This window comes from Schistocerca nitens, chromosome 7, assembly GCF_023898315.1.
Source record: "Schistocerca nitens isolate TAMUIC-IGC-003100 chromosome 7, iqSchNite1.1, whole genome shotgun sequence".
Lineage (NCBI taxonomy): Eukaryota > Metazoa > Arthropoda > Insecta > Orthoptera > Acrididae > Schistocerca > Schistocerca nitens.
Window position 1 is genome coordinate 245,145,027 of NC_064620.1, and position 22,818 is coordinate 245,167,844.

Here is a 22,818-nt window from a genome sequence, read left to right on the forward strand (position 1 = left end):
TACTTACAATTTGCAGGTAAATGCTCTCTCCAAGTCTCATCATTCTGCAGTAAAAACAACCCCAAAGGAGAGGTGGTACAGATTCATGATCACAAGCATTCATGCAAAATCAGACTGAAGGAAAATTTTACTAACATAATAACAAAGCACACAAAAACGATTTATTAAGTGATTAAATGAGAATCTGTACATGACCAAATCTGTCATTTGCAGATATATTTTGTTTCAGTTCAATTATGCCTGAACATAAACTACCAAATATTACAGGAACAATTGCAACAGAGAAATCAATGATGATTAAAATAGTAAGATAATGAAAAATTACTATAACAGGAAGAAAAATTAACAAAAGCATACAAATCTCGTACACCGAGTGCAAGTAACACTAAAATTACTTAATCTTGGATTAAGCTTTTCCTTAAAATGATAATACAATGGCATATAAGGAACGAACCAAGGTCAAAACTGAGGTTATACCCATATCATCTACGCTTGTTTCATGACATTAATTCAGTGTTTCTGAGTTATCCATTGTACTGCATTAATACTAACCAACAAGTGCAGTGATAAATCAGGCAATGCACTCAACACTTGGTAGCTGGCAGGCCTATGGATGAGCCCTACAAACTTAGCTCTGCCGTAGCTTTCCATTCTTGGAAAAAGATGCGTTTTCAAGGAAGCATGAAATATATAACAAAGTATGAGTATACATTTACAAGAATATTTATAAGCATCCCTAAACAGTGTTCCAAAGTAACAAAAATAACCTTAGCACTCTGCAATGTCTCCATACATTTGCACCATTTACATGCATGCTGCCATGTAGCTGCTCGCAGCCACAGCAAGCCTCTGGCTTCCTCATGGCTGTCAGCAACATTTTAAAATAAGACCTAATAGATGAGCAGCTCTTCAAGCACACATTATTCCCTCGCCCCAGGCATATGACATTTGCTTGAAAGAAACTGGCATTTATCTGTTAGTTTCTAACACAAAAGTACTGAACACTAGTAACACCTAATAAGCACACTTACATATTTAAGTGGCACAGAACATATGTTCTATGTCAGGATCTTTTCTTCCGGTTCCTTAACTATTCATGCAAACTAATGAAGTAGTTAACCCCAGCACCATAAATATGTGACCATCCCAAAATATTTAGTTGCGTAAGATGACCAGAAAACATTGATGTCTCAAATGAGGAGTGAACTTTTTTAAAATTGTCAGAAAGACAGGACACCTAATTCCTGTAAGGCATGTAACAGAAAAAAGATCATACGTTTGGTGAAGATATGCAAATGCATAACTACAATCATCAACATGGGGTCAACCTTTCTCATTTATGCCTAGCAAACTTGCATGCATAATAATAATAATAATAATAATAATAATAATAATAATAATAAGTTCAAGTCAATGTATTATAGTAATCTAATCTCATTCTTCCAATATCAGACAGCAAAACTACTTGCCTATTAACACACAAAAAATAATTCACCTACAATTGAAAATTGTATCTCACACATGGGCATAGTCCTTTCTGAGGCCCATTCTATTTACATGGAGAGAAATGGAAGAGGCATTGGGCAAGATGAAGGGAGAGAAGTCACCAGGTCTGGATGAGCTAACTGTAGAGATGGTGAGGGCAGCAGGAGAGGTGGGGATACAATGGCTATATCGAGTAACGAAAATTGTGGGGAGACAGAAGATGATCCAAAAAGACTGGAAGAAGGGAATAACTGCCCTGATCTTTAAGAAGGGAAACAGAAAAGAGTTCAAGAACTATCACGAGATAACACTGATGAGTCATTGTGCAAAGCTTTAACTGCAGGAACAGCACTATGAATATGGAATAGATCTACTAATGACATTCCCAAAACATTGAAAAAGCATATGATAGTGCATGTAGAAGCAAAGTGTGGAAAGCCCTGGAGAACAGAGGAGATTATTTGGAAGATAAGGGAAATACACCATGAGTGTGAGCTGTGTGAAAGTGGGAGCAGAGAGATCAGCTTGGATTAAACAGAGGAATGGCTTGAGGCAGGGAAGTGCACTTTCACCATTACTCTTCATCGTAGTGATGGATGATATAATGAGAACAGTAGCACAAGCAATTGGTGGAAGGATGATGAAAGTTATGGTGTTTGCAGATCTGATGATCTGGGGGAATAAGGAGGAGGAAGTACAAGAGCAGTTGGATGTATGGGAATGAACAGTACAAGAATATGAGATGAAATTTAGTATAAGTAAGAGTGAGATGGTTATCACAACAAGAAAGGAGAGACGAACAATGGGAATAACAATTGGCAGGGAACGACTGAGAAGAGTGGAGAGTGAAGTACCTAGGAAGCCTGAGAAAGTAAGATGGAAAAACGACAGAGAAATAAATGAGCAGGGGAGAAAAGCAGAAGCATTTCAGAAGAGAGTCAGAAGCCTGAAATGGAGCAAGGAAGTACCCCAAATCAGTAAAAAGGTTATATACCAGTCATACTGTGTTCCGACCCTGACATATGCATCAGAAACCTAGGTTATGAAAGGAAGAGAGAAAAGCGAAGTACAAGCTAGTGAGATGAAATTCTCGAGAAACAGTATTGGAGTGACAAAGAGACAGGTTAAGCAATGAGAGGATCAGAGAGTTAATATAGGTGGAACCATTACAGGAGGGGAGAGAGAAATCAAGGCTGATGTGGCATGGACACATTAAGAGAATATAGGAGAACACGATACCCAGCAAGATACACGTGATGAAATTGGAAGGAAAGAAACCAAGAGGAAGACCGAGAGACAGATGGCTGAAAGGAGTAGAGAAATGTGTCCATAAGAAAGGAGAAGACTGGACGAAGGTGAATACGGGGAGATGGCGGCAAGACAGAAGACGATGGAGAGGCCTACGTTCCACAGAGACCCGGTCAGAGGCTGGAAACTGTCGAAGAAGAAGAAGAAGGTGGTGATGATGGGCATAGTAAAGTAATCTTCACAATATTTTCACTAGAAGAGCATGATCTCTTTCACAGCAAAAACTAGTAAACTTTGTCTTCGCAAAACTTCTCTCTGCCAAAAAGAGAAACACCCCCACAAACTCTGAATTGGAGAAATGCATGGAAAACCAGGCATCTACCTAACATTTAATTCGCAAGTCTGCCAGCAAAACTCTAATCTAGATTCAACGTGCACTCCTCTTTGTATTTAAAACGAACTTCAAAGCCTTGTCTAGTGTTTAAGTAAATGGAGCTGTATTAAATGTGTGTGTGTGTATAGCCAACAATACCATGTTTCACTGGAATCACACAGCAATTACATTGAAATGAACTTGTGCCATCACTCAGCTTTCCTGTAGCTTTCTTACACATTATGAACCGAATGGTTCCTCCTATTTTACTCTTGTCCTGCTGATTTATGCTGTATTATCTGATGACCATGTCAACAGACCACTAAATGTCCCAACAGAAAAAGTATGTCAGTAACGAGAACCTTTTGTTTCCTTGATATTCCAATTCAGTGCTTTGTTAAACTCGTTCTCAATATTCTGAATTTTCTCCCACATTTACCACCCAAGCATTGATTCACTAAGTAGGAAGTATTAAACTTTGAAGCCCAATTACTGGAACTTATATCATAAGTAACCTAATCATAGAAGAAGCACTACTTTCATTGCTCTAATGCAGTTATGATCTGAATCCCAAAAATTTATACCAACACCCTACCTCTCCTCTATGCCAAAATTTTTACTGGATTATACTATTCCAATCAAACTCATCATTGCAGCCAATGCTTGAAATACTTTACGTTTATTTTCTACTTGAGAACAATTTCCATACCTAAACTGCCTGTCACATTGGTAAACTCTATTGCACCTACTGTTCAACAATCTTTGCTATGACTATCAATAGAACAGTCATCATGAGTGCACGATTGTGTGTTATATTTACCGCACAATTTTTTACATTTACTACCCTCAATTCAATTGAAAGTACTAATGGTAACAATTCCACCATTAAAACTAACATCCAGGTGTACTTTCAATTAAAATCACATCTTGTGCTCTAGAGCACTGCCTTCACATCACTGTGCCTTGATCTGTTACCACTATAGTCACTATCCACTTTAGCACTGTCTTCCGTTTGTATGAAACTATTCTCCAGAATTACGTTGTTCGCCACCAACATCTACTTGCTTCAAACAAGAATGAAAAATCCATACAGCCAACCCATTCAACATTTCCAGATCATTCCTTTTATTTCCCTATGTTACAAGAGTAACAGTGGTTCCTCTCTCCAAACAGTCACTGTAGTAAGTGTTCCTCTGAACTATTGCCTCAAATATTCAGCATACTTGGATGTTTCCTTTTAATACTTTGACCTGTCAATCCTCACTAATCCAGATTTTTTTCCTTATTACCTGCTAACTGAGTACATTCAAGGGGATGGGCTTACTACTGCCAATTATTCTTTATTCACACACATCTGGACAGTTTTTCCTCCTGTTTCTGCACTGCACATGACTTACTGCATCACAATTCTGAATGCAATGAGCTGAAGTAGCTGTACCTTCTCAATACTGTAAAACCTAGCAAGCCCTAGACATTTCTCAGGTGTCACCTATACCATAATTTCACACATATTTTTGCTGTCGTCTTTCTGTTAGTGTAAAATAATGATGTAATGACTTGTTTGCTACAATAGTTCCTTGCCAAACAACTTTACCACTGAAAAGCAATGTCAAGCACAATATGTGATACAATGCATTGCAAAAACAGTCTGACATGACGCCTATCAGATATGTGATACGATCCATGGTACAACTCGTAATAGAACAATTAACCCGAGTACCTGGATGATATTTCTGATTCAGTTGCAATCATAATCTCTTCTTAACAAGGCACTGTTAGGCTATTTAAAGCTAACAAAGAGAAGTACTGGATGTGCGCGCGCGCGCACACACACACACACACACACACACACACACACACACACACACACACCTGATCATTATAGTAAGACAAATTACTGGAAGTATATAAATGAAGTTAAAATGTAACCAAGAAAAATTTATTTTTTCATGGGACCACCTTACACCTGTAAACAATAGTTACAAATAATAATAAAGTATTTCTACAGCTGTTCAATTTCACCAAGCTAGAGGAGAATTCAAAAGAAACATTGCTAGATTTGAAGTGAGATCTGTCACCTTCTATGGTGTAGCAGAGGGGCAAACTCTGCATAGGGATGGACAGTAAGTTTGAAGAAATGAATGGAAGAAGCCTCTGATACGGAAAACCCTGATTTCTTCTTTGGCATTGTGTCGAGCTCCTCATATAAAGAAACAACAGGAATTTAGCTTTAATTTTTTTTTATGTCTATCACAAAGTTTACCGAGATCTCAGAGCACAAACTGAAACATCCAGTCAGTATTATCGGCTAAGAACTCAGCTTGTATCAGCAGCATACAAAAAAGTGAAACATTAGGTAGCTCCCCACAGCAGGCAGCAATGAAGTAACGTGTGAGATGTAGCTGCCAAACTCGACAGTAGAAATAAGTATCACCCTCTTTCCATAGTTAAAAACAGTCTCTACATGTTGCTATATTTTGCACAGAGCAATGTATGACCTAAAATGCACCAAACAAACTGGCCAACAACTACCTTCTCCACTGAACACTTGACTAAATATGCCCAGTGTGAATTATCACGCTAACTATGGACACCAGTGAAGATTTGAAGGGGAACAAAAACTTTTCCCAATCTCTTTAGAATCAAATGAAAGTCTGCATAGCACAGAACACATGCATAATAAAAACCATTATTTTGATTTTTATGCAAAAAGTGGAAGCTTTAAAAAGAAACTATGAGATATTTGTAGCTTCACTTACTTAAAACTACTTTTTGTGAGGTACATCTGATGACTAAATACTATAAGAAAATTGTCAATCTCATTCCCCAACCTTTTGTGACCAACTAGAAAATTTATTTACCATTGAAGCACTTGTAATGTTGAGAGTACTTAAGGCACGTGTCTGGTCTAGCAATCTCAAAGTGACTGAAACAATGGAACATCCATGAAGGCCATGGCAGCCAGAGACAGTACTCCTACAGGAAAGTCACATTTGCGAAAGGTTAATTGTTTAGCAGTCTTTCTGTTCTGCCTGTCTGCAACTCAACATTTCCACTATATGCTGAGTAGCAACCTATACTTTCCATAATATTGTCAATAAGTGAATGACAACTCAACAGTAACAATAGAAACCAGTGCAGAAAATGATCACAATTTCTATTCACATACTGGCAGACAATCATTTGTTTAATTAAACATACACTACCACAGAAAAAAATTGTACCCCTGGAAAGACAACACCAGTTTTGATCCAATGACAGCATATGCCACCTGGCCAACAGTAGATGTACTGATAATGATTTCAATATCATCTGTCAACAGATAGCATACTGGAATTGCCACCAGAGCAACATCTATCTCTCCAATTTAATAGGGAATACTCACAGCCAGAAGACTCAATGTGGTGCAAAAGTATGAAGCAAGCTGGCAACCATGCCATGCAGAGACAGTCTTGCTTCCTACAGCCAAAAGAGTTTCAAAGGGATCAAATTGTAGTCTTCTGTGAGGCAGGATGATCCTTTTGGAGAAATATCACAGAAGTTGGACGTATTGCATCAGTTGTGCAGTGATGCTGGTATCAGTGGTCACGTGAATATTCTCACATATCTAGACGAGATTCTGGATGTCCACAAAGACAACTACTACAGCACAGAAGAGGGCTTGTGGCCTAAAGTGTCTTTAACTTTGGTGTTTCTGGAGGGAGCATTAACCTGTGCTCGGTACATGCAGAATGTTGTTAGACCAGTTCTTTTGTTATTCTTGCAATCGGAATGTGATGTGTTGTTGCAACAGGATAATGTTGGTCCGTACACTGACCACGAAACAATGCGCTCTGTAAGGGTTGCAAGAACTCCCCTGGCCAGCACAATCTCCACACTTGTCTCCAATTGAGCATGTGAGATATATTATGGGATGAAAAGTGATGTGTCAACCAATAACTCTTACAGAGCCATGTGAACAGGTCAAGCAGGCATGGCTTAACGTATCACAGGACAGTACTTGCCATCTGTATGATTGACTGGATGCCAGTCAGTTCTTGTATTACCGACAATGGAGGCAACACCATGTATTAATATCGGTGTTTCAGCATGGCACAACAACTAGTACCTAAGAACCACTTATGCTGTTTATCTGTAAATGTAATCATTTTATGTACTCCATATGCACTGTTGCAACAACAGATCTTGAGTGAACTGGAATTAATTTTTTTCCAGCAGTAACAGATTTTATCACTGCCAAAGACTGTGTGTGTGCGTGCATTCTGAAAAGACTGCTGTGCTGCATCTAGGACCACTTTATCACGCATGGAAAGTGAGTTTAGAATTCCATGTGGTCACATGTAGACCAGAGAAGACACCAGCACTACTTTATCTGCTAGTTGAACACATTAGAATCTTACAGTAAACTTTGTTTTAAGAAAAGGATGTGACACTGGTTCAGTATCCCCTTTACCTCAATCCTTCACAAAGAATTATGATGTTTGAAACAAATGAAAATTCAATGAGAATAATTCTTTAGGTGTTAAATGGCACCAGCCACCAGTGACACTAGTTCTCTTTCCCCATTTGTAACAGTGGTTACGGCTTAAGATGTTTCCCCTCCCCAAGCATCATATTATAAGCTACTTTCTTTCTTAGCGAACCTTTCATTCGAAAAGTTTTACTGTGGTCACAGTTATGGCATAACCAATACGTACATTTCCACTTTCACAAAACTTGTAGGACAAAATTTATATGTGTTGCTGACTTAATAATCATACACAATAAAGCCATACAACATGATTCATGCCACAAAATATGCTTCACATTGTCCATAATTATTAAAATTGCGTGATTTATGTAATAAGAACTCCTCTATAATTTAAAAATTTTACATCTGCTCTCCACTGTTCTTCCATAGAGAAACATTGGTGAAGCAACACTCACAATTCAGTGAACTACGAATGAGCCCACAATACTAAAAAAAACATTACCTTCAATAAAATAACTTTAAATTGCTGCCAAACTAGAATATTAATCGCTCAAAGAAATTCCTAACAGCACACATTCAAATATAGTTACGAACTATAATATACTTGACACCAATCCTTTGAGCTAATGCAAATTACTACATACCAGCATACAATGAATGCATGTATATATGAAAATAACGTACAAGTGACAGTTCAACTAATAATAACTGAAATGCTGTACACACAAGCAAATTAACAACCAAATCCAGACTTTGCACTTGAAATAGTGGAGACATGTTCGTATCAGCAAAAACAGTGAATGAAAACCAGCACAAGTTTACAATATTGCATTAGCAATAGCCAAAAATAGCTATACTAAACAAATTATAAGCATATGTGCAACATGAAACATGATTATCTACATTAAATCATTTCATTAGAAGTTATCATTTAATGAATACTCACTGAAAGCAAGCTGATCAAGATGTTCCCATTTTTGCTTCATTATTATTTGTTTGAAGACCTGTAGTGGTACAACATTAAGATCCTTTTCATATAAAGAAGAGAGTTAGTCTGATGTGAATTTGTTGGCTACAAAATTTTGTCATACACATCCAATGGCTTTCAAAAACCAAAGAAAACCCCAAAACAATTAGGAGTCTAGCATTTCTTTGTTGTACAAGCATGCTCGACAAACTTTGGGAGAACCTCATTACCTATCTGCATCATGGGCCGAGATCAGAATGTACTTCATTCCATTACTATGACGCTCAATGAGAAATGTTTCAGATTTACTTTATTTGTAACAAAATGCTACAGCAGATGTTACTGTGAAATCTAGCACCAGAAAGTAAAATTCGAGAATAATGAAACAATTAATTTAGTTTCACTACCCTAAATGAAACAGACTAAAAAAACCTGGAACAGATGACATTTCACTTGGCCTTTTAGTGTATCAGCTACATTCCTGTTGCAGTTATTAACATTAGAGACCACCCTGCCAGGGTACACCTTTTGTATAATCAATGCTGGCTCTTGAAATTTCCCACTTGGCATCAAATTGCAGTCAATGATGGATAATGATGTTGAGTTTGATACCGAACTTTGGTTTTTGAAGTGATGAAAAATGGCATTACATTGTCAGACAACATAACCAATACAAGTACTGAATCACACGAATGCAACGTTTGTACAATATTTAAGGAAGTTGAGCTCTCAGCATCATGATAAATTCTTTGTACGAGCACTACCAAATGTCCACATCCTTCTGCCATTGATCTCGGGCCCGAGAGGTCTGTAAGAGTGTCCTCATAGAGGACCATCATAAGATGGGAATAAATCAGCTTGCAGAAATGGGACACAATCTAATGTATGTTACATACTTGGTTAACCATGAGCACTAAAACCTAAGCCCATTTGAAGAGCAACTGTTCATTATGTGATTAACTAATAACTGGTAGTGGCATGTGATAGATGCAACTGCTGTGTAACAGCCCGCCCCTCTGAGATTTCTGTTTAAATAAGTCCTGCAAGTCATCTAACAGAATAACTTGTGGGCAATCGCAAGCACTACTACAATGAGTTAACAGGCAACAACTGACCCTTGTCAACTGTAACCGTCCATCCGTGTGTGTGTGTGTGTGTGTGTGTGTGTGTGTGTGTGTGTGTGTGTGTGTGTGTGTGTGTGCGCACATTAGCACTATTCAGGTTTAAGGTTTGTTACCAGTACCTCCATTTGACATTATTCTGTGGCATGAATACTACTGACAGTTTAATAATACTTGCGTAAGAGTTATTTTCTGCAAGTCATTCAAATGTAAAAAAGCATTGACAATTTGATGAAGTATTTCACTGTACGCAGTCAAATAACAAATGGTGATGACACTGGTTGTTTCTCTATATTAGAAAATTAATCCTGCTCATTGCTGTTTACATTCCTTAAAAGCAATGTGAAGAAGCCAATGTGAAATATATTGAACAGAATCACGAATGATACAATAAATTCTCCAAAAGATTAATATTCAGACAATACAGCCACATATTGCATGCAATATGATTCAGTATTATTGGTTTCACTCGTCAAATGAAAGCACTATCAGATTATCACTGCTCTGGAGGTAACACAGTAAGGGGTTAAAAGCAACTTATCTGGTGAGCAAAGCTGATAGTGAATCCAGCTGTGTTAGATCTATGGGTGCTTTATCTGTATACTAATGTTATGTGTCACAATGCTTCAGCAGGCAATGCTTGTGTTTTCTATGCTTCCAAAAGATTGTCAAGTTTTCCCAGATTTTTATACTAAAATATTCCTTGCTTACGAAAGTTCTGCAAGCACTCCCGTAAACTTGACTAGCCAAAAACTAACAAATTTCTCACATTTTGCAGCAGATAAGCAAAATATTAACAAGTTTATGAATGATTCTCAACCAAAAGAGATAATAAGTACAATATCTACAACCGGAGAATGCATTATTTGAATTCTTTATGTTCATGGTTTAGTAGTTTTAAGATTGGCACGTGAGGCTGATATCAAATAAGCAGAAGAAAGAATGAGTCTGCTGTTTGTTTAAAGAAAAAAATGGTTCAAATGGCTCTGAGCACTATGGGACTTAACATCTATGGTCATCAGTCCCCTAGAACTTAGAACTACTTAAACCTAACTAACCTAAGGACAGCACACAACACCCAGCCATCACGAGGTAGAGAAAATCCCTGACCCCGCCGGGAATCGAACCCGGGAACCCGGGCTGTTTAAAGAAATGTCATGTATGTGTGTGGACAACCAGAAGGAGACATGAATGTTAGTTGCAAGGAACAGAAAAAGGTTAAATCACTGCCTTTCAAGAGGGAGAATAAAATTGCAATTAACTAGAGGTAAGAGATATTTGCACATCTTTACTACTATCCACAACTGCTAACCGAAAGTTCAAGCATAAAATGTTGACATTTTTACATGCAACATACAAATTAGAACAGTACTTAATAGTAGACTTGGTGCCACTGAAAATAGAAATAATTATTAGAAGAATGATATTGTTAAGCATTGTTGAATTTTATTGGTGGAAGACTTAATATAAATGGTGAGAAAAAGGCTCTGCTTGAATTCTAAATAGCTATTATTGAGAACATTTTGAAGGAACCAAAATGATTGATGTGTGTCGTAACACACACCACTTGCCTCCAAATACCAAGCTCAGAGAACTTATCAGTAGAAATCTAGAGACTTATTCCACCTATTACAGAGACCTGGAGATCAAAGACGAGTTCCAAGATTCATCAACATAAATGGACAAAAACTGTGCCTTAACATTGTTTAGTATCCACACTTTCATGCATATTACACCTTCAAACACTTCAACATACCGTTAAATACATCATCTTTCTAATTTAGTAACGACACGTATGAAAAGACGAAATTCTAGGTAATCTTTCTGTTCCTTTAAGCACACGTAAATACTAATTTTAGAAAAACTAATTTATAAATTATATCAATATTACCTTAGGATTAATCTTTTTCATAAAAATATCTTCATTAATCTCTCTGTAACTGATATAATTACTTGTGAAGTATAATTTGCAAATATCGAGATACTGCAATAAAATGGTCACCTATGCTGAGGACTACGTCATGCTATGCTCCCGATTTTGCCATTAATGAACCAGATGAAGATACGAACCCAGTCTCACTGCTGATCTTGTATGCCAAATAAAACCCAATGAAAACATTGAAGTATGCAAAAGGGCAAATATCTTTTCCAACAGTACTGACTGTGTTAGGTTTCTAAGAAATTACATTGTACAAACAAAATCTAACCTCATACATTAATCCTACAAAAATAACAGAAGTACTTGCCAAGGGATTTTAAGATCAGTGCATGGATGTCATTTCTGGTTTGTAATATTAGTTGATCTAGAAAGAGTTAAATTTATTGGAATAACAAGTTTTGACAGGTTTTTTTTGTTAACTGTTCGTGACCAGGAATGTCAGCTGGCAGAAATTACCTAAAATATGTACTGCTCTCATATTCCATGATTAACTGTTGACCTTAAATTCCACTTTACTTTACCTTTGCTCAATTACCAGTCTTAAAATGTATGTAGCACAATAACGACAGAAGTGCTCAAATGGAATATAAAATAGCCAAGAAGAAATGGTTACTACCACTTGTTCACATTTTCTTTAGCTCTTCCAGAGTCTGCAGGTAGTAGAGTGACCTTTGGCCTATCACAGGATGGAGACAAAAGCGGTAATTTTCATGTGATCCATCTTATGAACCTAAGGAAAAAGTAGAATCTTTCGTTTATTCAGCACACAACAAACAATAAATCACCTTAGGTTTGAAGAACGAAGCTCTTCACCATATGGCTATCTTCAACCTAATTAATTTTAACAAGCGAAGTAACAGCAATAAAATATAGGCTCTTGAAAATGTCATTTTACTACAAAATTTCCAACTTGGCACCTTTGTTCTGGCATATACTACCTCTTATTGATCAGTGTGCCTCATTTTCTTCAGTAAAGCCCCCAACCATGTCCTTTTGTCACACTCACTGACTTAACACCACGGTTTCTCCACTTCACAAATGCAAATTGTCACATTATTACAACTGTTTCTTCCTATTAAAAATATACATATTACACTGCTAATATTTACATTAATTATCTGACCATTTTAATTCGTGGTTTTTGTTACATACTGATAAAGGCCAAAGGAACTTCTGAAATGCAGTCTGGCTCTATCTCATTCATACATTATTAAATCTGTCCCAGTGAACTGCTATTTTGCTTCAAGATCAGTTTCCTTCACTTCTCCAAATGCAAAACCCCTAAATCTTCAATTTCTTTCATGTCTTATGAGCAACTGGCTACAGTTTCTTTTCCACAATGACCCACTTTGCTCTTTTTTTTCTTACTGAGAATGTTCTCAAATTGTTTGCCTTACATTATATTTTACAATCAGACACTTGTTCCATCTTTGTAAACCCAATTTTTCAAGTTGTATTCTAAAATACTTTTTTATGGTATGTGAATTTTTGCACTACATGGTTCAAGAAAATTTGGCAATTTCTCTGATTTTTTTTTTCTCAGTGTGAGATGACTATCCTCCCTTTATCCTTAGCTTATTCCAACTACTCCTTTAACTCAGCCCCCTGTGCCCACTAATGCATTTGCTGTCCTGTGCACCGAACTTTGAAACATTACTTGTTTACTAGATCATGAGAGTTTTGTGAAGACAAAGGTGTGCAAATTACTATTAAGCATTCTTACAGTGGTCTAAAAACTGAAGAACTATCACATTCAAGCTTTATGCTGAACATTCTCTAATGAAAACATTCAATTTGCTGACAATTCTATTTAAGTACCACAATAGAAGATGTCAACAACATGGCATTTATAATGACCAAAAAATGTATTCAAGAGAAATGATATTCGAAACATTCTTTTCTGAACTGGTAACAAAAACATTTGCCATTATAGTATAGTGGAACAAAACCAGAGAGACAAGAGTTGGAAATTTTATGTAAGACAATGACTAGGGACCTGAAAAATTTGCATTTTGCGATAAATGCGAACTCTGCCTCAAATTTGAAAACACGAAATTACTTTAGACTGTTTCACAGCAAACTGTATGCAGATGAACCATTTTATTACAGATAGTTTCAAACAGTATTATTTTCTGCATATAAATATAAGAAATGTACCTATTTTTGGTCACTGGTATTGTACATATGGTGAAGCCCAATTTCAGAAGTAAGATGCTTAACAATATGCCCAAATTAAAAAATGCAACAACACATCATTCACTCGATGCTATAGTGTCATGCCAATTGTGTGTGGTTTGCTGGTCTGTATACGATATAGGCCCCATAATCCAACATAATACTCAGCTGAGGGACCTAGCATCTTAGAGCAAAGGGCAAGTGTACATTTGTTTGTTAGATGCAATTCAGAAATTGGCATGATGCAGACGCATGGCAGTTTTAGATGGCAGGTATTTAGAACTGTGGTTGCATCAAATACCACTACACACTGGGCCCAAGTTATGTTGTTAACAACAGTCTGCGAATGTCAAGAAGCAATTATGAGGTCGCCGTTCCTAACTGCTTTGTACTGTGCATTGCTCGTTTTCCTGTTCCGAAATGAGGAAAGAGAGTAATCACAGATTTCCATTATGATCTTAAACACCAAAACGGATCAGCAATCCCTCCAACAATGTGTCAAGTCTCCTTTCACAGAACACGGGTGCAGGCTGCTGCACTGTGAGAGGGAGGCTAGGCCTCTCCCCCATCAGTGCTCCTCTACCCTCTGGTGATCAAGATACCGCTTTCTTTGTGCCCACAACAATCTGCAAGGTATATGGTGTTCCCACTCTGCACTATAATGACTGCAAAACAAAACCGGTCACTTATTTCAAATTTCAACTGTGCCAAAATTCTGCCCCTAACGTTTCAATAGAGGGGGGGGGAGGGGGGGGGAAGAGAGAGAGAGAGGCTGAAAATAATATTTTGTAGATTGTGAAGTCATTTAACTGAGAGATAAAAGAAAAATGTGGAGAAAAACCTTATATCAGACACACGTTAAGCTCACTGGCTGCAAATGATTATGTTTCTCAAACAGATGAATCATTTGCCGAAAGTTTACATACAGCTGAAAGAAGAAAACAGAATTTCAGAAAAACTGTCGAAGTTTGTGTGAAAACAAACATTCAATTCAAGAAGTTCACCAATATGCACTTCTCTGTGTCACTTTTTCAAGACACTAAGACTTTCTTCACCACTCATGACAAACTTTTAGATTTGTGCATCTAATTGTTTCTTCAACAGGCTGGCAAAATCCAAACTACATATACTGTCTGAAGAATTCAGACTATTACTCTAAGTTCAGAGCTAAAGAAAAAGTGAACAAATCTTATTTCACACCAGAAGTGAAAAATGGGACTCAAGAAAAGGTACCATGCACACAGGAGACACCAACAATCCTTCGAAACTAGTAATATAAACATCTCAACTGAAATTTGTTTAGTGCAATATTTGTGAAGGTACCTAATTTCTGGCAGGAAACGAGAAAGCTCTATTCTACTTAAAAGTATGAAGATCTAGCCAGGCCTAGCTCGAAAATAAACCTGGTAGTTTGAAATTATTCATCAGCTTAATAAATCCTAACTGTGACAGAATTGTAATAAGTATAGACTTATTTCAAGCTAGACTTTAATCAAAGAATGGAGCTGTACTCCCTGCACCAAACCCTCAGCTAAATAAAAAAAGGTTATGATCTCAAAATGTTATTCCAATATCAACCCGCACATGAACATTATAGAAGATTCTGGAAGTAAGCTGCACCAATCCACCATCTCACAGCAGGAAAAAGAATGTTCATTGAGTCACTCATCACCCTTCAGTAAAAACCTATCCAAACCTATCCCTGAGTAATGTGACGTGTTCAAAAATTAACAGAGTCAACATGACATATTACCACATTACCACACCTATTGCACAAAAACTGATCAAATCCTTGTATTAAAATCATAATGATACATGAGAGTAAAACCATCTTATTAGGTGATAGCTGCTTGAGTGAAGTGCTTAAAAATGTACATGCACATTTGAAACAACACTGCAACAAAACCAAAAAATTCATGGTGCATCATGCCTGCAAACATTATGTTACAGAATTCTCAAATTTTATAGCACATCACAATTTTCTCCTCTTGTTAGAAATTACATGTTGCAGACATTCATTTCCACAAAATCTCTGTATATATGATTCTTTATATTTAACGACAATTTCGTTGTATTTTACAAACCATCACTTATAAAGAGCCGCCTTAATACCAACCATTTACAGATTTGTGTATCCTTACCTCCACTCTTAGTATACATCACTGGTCACTGGGTAATCCTTTCTCAGAGACCGAAGCAGTTTTATACTATATTCTTTGATTAAATACCTGGAGATCACCGGAGATTGTATAATTTCTGAAATCCCAACATTTTATATATGTCAAGCAAACAAGAATCAGGTACATCTGGAGCACTTTAGTGAACACATTCTGCTCTACAACGACAGACTCGCAGCAAACCACGAAAATTGGTCAATTTTATTTATTATTTTCTTTTACGTATGAAGCTCCTCATGTGACCGGATATTTTGTAGTTCTCCATGTATTTTTGCTCTAAATACAGTGATAATCATCTTGTTAAAAGCTACATTTCTTTAAATACATCATTATCAGGACAAATACAGATGGATGGGATCTATACCACCAACAGCTTTCTGCACATGATGGAAGGATTAAAACACACATTCAATTCAACCCTTTTTTGAATACAGAAACATTCTTATTTTCTACACTTTCATTTACACATTTTGTACTTGTAAACATTTGCATCATGACAGGAAAAAGTAAGTCAAAGAAAACATCACATGCACATATACTCATCAAGTGACAAATGTTTAATTTTCTCTTTTATATAAAATGTTAACAAGTTACACTAAACAGAAATTGGAAAGGGTAATGTCAACAATTTTTTAAGGATGAACATCACTTCAGAAGATGTCTGTTAAGAGTTACAATTCATTGCTAGTACGTACCAGCTTCTTGTCGAATTCCCATCTACAAACAGCACATCTTTAGCAGTTTATCAGCTTTGGAACAAGATTTACTCAAACAATAAAAATATTGACAATATGCAGGCTTATACTGGCAGTATAAACCAAAGTGCACTTACATATAAATTCAACAGAAAGTGATACTTCGTAAGAAATAATTTATGAAATGTTAAATGAAGAAGCTGGCACATGTGTGCTTATACTACACTATTATCTATTTTACCTTCTAACTATCTGTTGACAATATTATTCGATCCATTTGTCATTGAAGATAGGTCACTAAAATGGAATACTGTGGCTAAAGATTCTCTTGACAGCCACATATGTGAACAGCCATACAATGCAGGAGGGCTCTCCAGATTCTGTGCCATGGTCACCTTTCATCCGCAGGAGACTGCTGAAGTGCCTCTTGAAGATCTTGGCATACCCCAAAATAAAAGCAGAAAGTCCCCCCCTCCCACAAATCCCTCCTCAACGAATCACACAAAGCAAATACACATTAAGCAAGTGTGATAAGTAAGGTACTCTATCAATGGGTATCTGAGTAACAAATGTCAAAATCAACACACTTTCAGTACAAAAATTATAATCAACTCAAACATGTCGCAGGAGCTAGGGAATAATTTCAATCTTACACTATGCACAAACATAAAATGCTGAGAACTATCAGACAAAATAGCATAATTTTTCACAGTTACATCAATGCTTATGCTAAAATATAGGGAACCGGACTTAAAATTCGATAGCCATCAAACTGATCTTGCCGTCTGAGAAACAGGACACAAGGCGAAATGGAAACTCAGAAACCCTTGCACAATACCAAACACTTAAAAAATTCACGAATCCAAAGTTTTTGCCAATTTTCTCGGATTATTTTTGTATGAACCACATCGAAGAATAATCTGAAAGGAAACGTAAAACACACAACATATATATCCAATATTCACAAGAAGTTCAGGTACCTGTAAAGAAAATTCGATTATGCTTATTTAACAACTCTTCCACTAGACACTATCCTTTGGTGACAATGTTTGACACCAAAGAAATTACTTACAACTTCAGTGATTACACCAAAATTTACTGGCAGACAATTATGAACATTATTTATCAATATTGCCACTGGGCAAGAATTAAGAACTGATAAATATCTGCTGCCATGACTACATATGGCAATATATCTGTACTAAGACATGAATTCCTTATGATTAAAGCCATACAAAAACTGGAACACACATCAAAGGACATGAAATGCAAAAATTTACTTACAGTCCCAATCCATTACTGGCTCTCAGGTGCACCAGGCTGTGCACCATAACCTCCGTAGTTAGGGTAAGTATATGGAGGTTGTCCTGGACCAGGTTGCTGAGCAGGTTGTGGTGCAACTGCAAAATATCTTAAGTAAATATCACAGGAATATCTTCAACAAAAATAATTGCAACAGTGTAGATAAATGGAGGGAAAATTTAACGTAAAATTGCAACTGTGAAACTTCCTTAGGTTCAATCTTAATCCACATGGATTTTGAAAGCCTTTATAAGATTCTGGAATTAGGTATATGTGTACCCATGCACACAAATTCATAGAAGCACAAATTTCACATACATGGCCACTACCACTTCCTTGCACTACAGCCTGACTCAGGCCTTAGCATTCAGATGAAACAAGAGGGCAGTTGGCAGTTGCAAATTTTGCTTTTGTGAATATTTGAGTTTTTCACATCTGATGAAGGGCTTAGCCCAAAACCTGGATATATTCTGCATCCTTTTTCCCTGTGTCTAGTAATCAATATTTAATCTGAAGGTACATTCACACAAGCCACAGAAATTTTGTATTACCAACAGTGGACTGGTAAGGTAAGGAATGAGTTCTGCACAAAATTGGAGAGGAAAGGAATACGTGGAAAACACTGACAAGTAGAAGGGACAGGATGCAAGGACATGAGGAAATGACTTCAGATAAAGAAGAGGTTGGAATATATACAGCAAATAATTGAGGATGTAGATTTCAAATGCTACACATCAAACTAGGCAGAAGACCTATAATCCCTCCCAAATAATAATAATAATAATAATAATAATAATAATAATAACAATAAACCCCGTGGAGGCCCGGGAAAAGAATAGGCCTCCGGTATGTTCTGCCAGACGTAAAAGGCGACGAAAAGAACAAACCACTAATAGGGCTAACCCCCCTTTTAGTGTGATTAGTTGGTTCAGGACAGAACTAAAGAAGCCTCGGACAAGCACCGTCATGGTCGGGGACGACGCTGGAACCCTATGCCCACCCACAATGGTAACGACACTGCTAGCCAACTGGAAAATGATTTAAATCCAAATAGAGGTGTTTTGCAGGATATGCTTCCTGCAACCACCCTAGAAGGAAAACAAAGACAGAGGATGAGTTGGTCTGATGAAGTTAACCGACATGTTCTGTTATTACAATGCAACAAACTTAGGAACCAACGCAACTGGATAGAGATCACAAGTATACACAACATTACCAGATACCCAGAATTAAAATTTTTAACAGAACGACGACTAGCTGATCAGATCCGTGTAATAATCAAAAATAACAGGATACCCCCAGTCAGAATTAGAAAACATCAAACAACAAGTACAACAAATACTGGAACAAAATAATGTGCAATCAGAAGAAGAAGAAGAAAATACAGTAATGGACTCAAACATCCCAGAGCAAACAAACAAAGAACAACACGCACCAATTAAACAATAAGAGGAAAACGAAATCTTAAGACAGCCACCAGGACAAGCACAAATACAACACGAAGTGACATACATGTTAGATATAGAAGAAAAATTTCAGCTGACATATACAGAATACAAAGACACAAATACAGACATTAGACCATTCTTGCATAGACCACCAAATAACCAACAAGTCGAAACAACAACAACAACTATCAACACAATCATACACAACAAAATAAATGAAAATACAACTACGGAAGAGTTACAACTACTGGTTTATATAGGAGCACTCACTACACTAAATATACACACCAGGCAGAGATCAGAGCCAACACACAGAAGAAACCCACAAAACCAGCATGGCAACACAGGCTACAGATCAGAATAGAAAAACTGAGAAAAGACATCGGACAGCTAACACAATTTATAAGAAATGAAATCTCGGAAAAAAAACGAAAAAGGTTAGGTAAAATCTCACAACAAGAAGCGACAGAGCAATTAGACGAAAAGAAGCAGAAATTACAAGCATTGGCCAAACAACTTAGAAGATACAAAAAAAGTGAAAATAAAAGGAAACCAAACATTCAACACAAACCAAAAGAAATTTTATCAGACAATAGATAACACACACATTAAAATAGACAATCCACCAAACATAACAGACATTTAACACTTCTGGAGCAACATATGGTCAAACCCGGTACAACATAACAAACATGCATGGTGGATACAAGCAGAAAAAGACACAAGATGATACCACAAATGCCTGAAGTGGTAATTTTGGAACATGAAGTCAGCCGAGCAATTAATTCTACGCACAATTGGAAAGCCCCTGGAAAAGATAAAATAGCTAATTTCTGGCTAAAGAAGTTCACCTCAACACATTCACATCTAACTAAATTATTTAACAGTTACATTGCAGACCCATACACATTCCCTGATACACATGGAATAACTTATCTGAAACCTAAAGATCAAGCAGACACAGCAAACCCAGCTAAATATCGCACCATAACATGCCTACCAACAATATACAAAATATTAACTTCAGTCATTACACAGAAATTAATGACACATACAACACAGAACAAAATTATAAATGAAGAACAAAAAGACTGCTGCAAAGGAGCACTACGATGTAAAGAGCAACTGATAATAGATGCAGAGGCGACATATCAAGCTAAAACTAAACAAAGGTCACTACACTATGCATACATTGATTACCAAAAAGCTTTTGATAGTGTACCCCACTCATGGTTACTACAAATATTGGAAATATACAAAGTAGATCCTAAATTGATACAGTTAGTAAACATAGTAATGAAAAATTGGAAAACCACACTTAATATCCAAACAAATTCAAATAATATCACATCACAGCCAATACAGATTAAGCGTGGAATATACGAAGGAGACTCAGTAAGTCCTTTCTGGTTCTGCCTTGCTCTGAACCCACTATCCAACATGCTAAACAATGCAAATTATGGATACAATATTACTGAAACATACCAACACAAAATCACACATTTCCTATACATGGATGATCTAAAACTACTGGCAGCAACAAATCAACAACTCAACCAATTACTGAAGATAACAGAAGGATTCAGCAATGATATAAATATGGCTTTTGGGACAGACAAATGTAAGAAAAATAGCATAGTCAAGGGAAAACACACTAAACAGGAAGATTACATATTGGATAACCACAGCGACTGCATAGAAGCGATGGAAAAAACAGATGCCTATAAATATCTAGGATACAGACAAAAAAAGGAATAGATAATACAAATATTAAAGAAGAACTAAAAGAAAAATATAGACAAATACTGAAAACAGAATTGACAGCAAGAAACAAGACAAAAGCTATAAATACTTATGCTATAGCAATATTGACCTACTCATTTGGAATAGTGAAATGGAGTAACACAGACCTAGAAGCGCTCAATACACTTACACGATCACAATGCCACAAATATAGAATACATCACATACATTCAGCAACAGAAAGATTACCATTAAGCAGAAAAGAAGGAGGAAGGGGATTTATCGACATAAAAGAACTTATATTATGAACAGGTAGACAATTTAAGAAAATTCTTTCTAGAACGAGCAGAAACTAGCAAAATACACAAAGCAACCACTCATATAAATACATCCGCTACACCTCTGCAATTTTATAACCTCTTCTACAACCCTTTAGGTCACATAACATCAACAGATACGAAGAAAGTAAATTGGGAGGGGAAAAAAAACCCTACATGGCAAGCACCCGTATCATCTAACACAGCCACACATCGATCAAGTCGCATCCAACACATGGCTAACAAAAGGCAATATATATACAGTGAGACGGAAGGATTCATGATTGCAATACAGGAGCAAACAATAAACACCAGATATTACAGCAAGCATATTATTAAAGATCCCAATACCACAACAGATAAATGCAGACTTTGTAAACAACAAATAGAAACAGTAGATCACATCACAAGCGGATGTACAATACTAGCAAATACAGAATACCCCAGAAGACACGACAATGTAGCAAAAACAATACATCAACAACTTGCCATACAACATAAACTTTTAAAACAACACGTTCCCACATACAAGTATTCACCACAAAATGTACTGGAGAATGATGAATACAAATTATACTGGAACAGAACCATTATAACAGATAAAACAACACCATATAACAAACCTGACATCATACTCACCAATAAAAAGAAGAAATCAACAAAACTAATCGAAATATCCATACCCAATACAACAAATATACAGAAGAAAACAGGAGAAAACAGGAGAAAAAAAATTGAAAAATACATCCAACTGGCTGAGGAAGTCAAGGACATGTGGCATCAGGATACAGTTGACATTATACCAATTATACTATCAACTACAGGAATCATACCACACAATATCCACCAGTACATCAACGCAATACAGCTACATCCAAACGTATATATACAACTACAGAAATCTGTAATTATTGATAGATGTTCAATTACCCGAAAGTTCCTAAATGCAATGTAACATATACCGTACAGTTAAAAGGAAGTCACGCTTGATCACGGTCCGCGTCACTTTCCATTTTTGACCAGACATAACGTCTGAGAATAGAAAGAATAATAACAACAACAACAACAATTATTATTATTATTATTATTTACAGACAGTATATCACGACATGTTTGGCAGCATTGCAGCCACATAATGTGCACCGTTACCAGCCACTGTTGCCCAACACTGTTTGCAGCAATGCAATTTCTGGGTCAGAAGCGTTTACACAAGGCCACACTATTGCCCTAAGATGGACAAACCAACACTAGTGAATACAGGTGTGGTACAACCACTGTTGCATTACAATAGGAATAACATTAGAAAGAACACGAGATTGGGATTTATGGATGTATTCTTTATTAACCAACAGCATGT

The 22,818-nt window shown here is 36.6% G+C and overlaps 1 protein-coding gene across 6 annotated transcripts in view; it reads right to left on the reverse strand.

Moving 5' to 3' along the window:
• Nucleotides 1-16,492: 16,492 nt before the first annotated feature.
• The window catches only part of LOC126195067 (far upstream element-binding protein 1), an 81,816-nt gene continuing 75,490 nt past the window's right edge, over nt 16,493-22,818 (reverse strand). For all 6 annotated transcript variants that reach the window (XM_049933517.1, XM_049933516.1, XM_049933514.1 and 3 more), the window contains 2 exons: nt 17,936-18,051; nt 16,493-17,571 (listed from right to left, as the gene is read on the reverse strand). In XM_049933517.1, the coding sequence (XP_049789474.1) occupies nt 17,948-18,051 (104 nt within the window). In that variant the 3' untranslated portion in view covers nt 16,493-17,571; nt 17,936-17,947. The remainder of the gene's footprint in view (nt 17,572-17,935; nt 18,052-22,818) is intronic.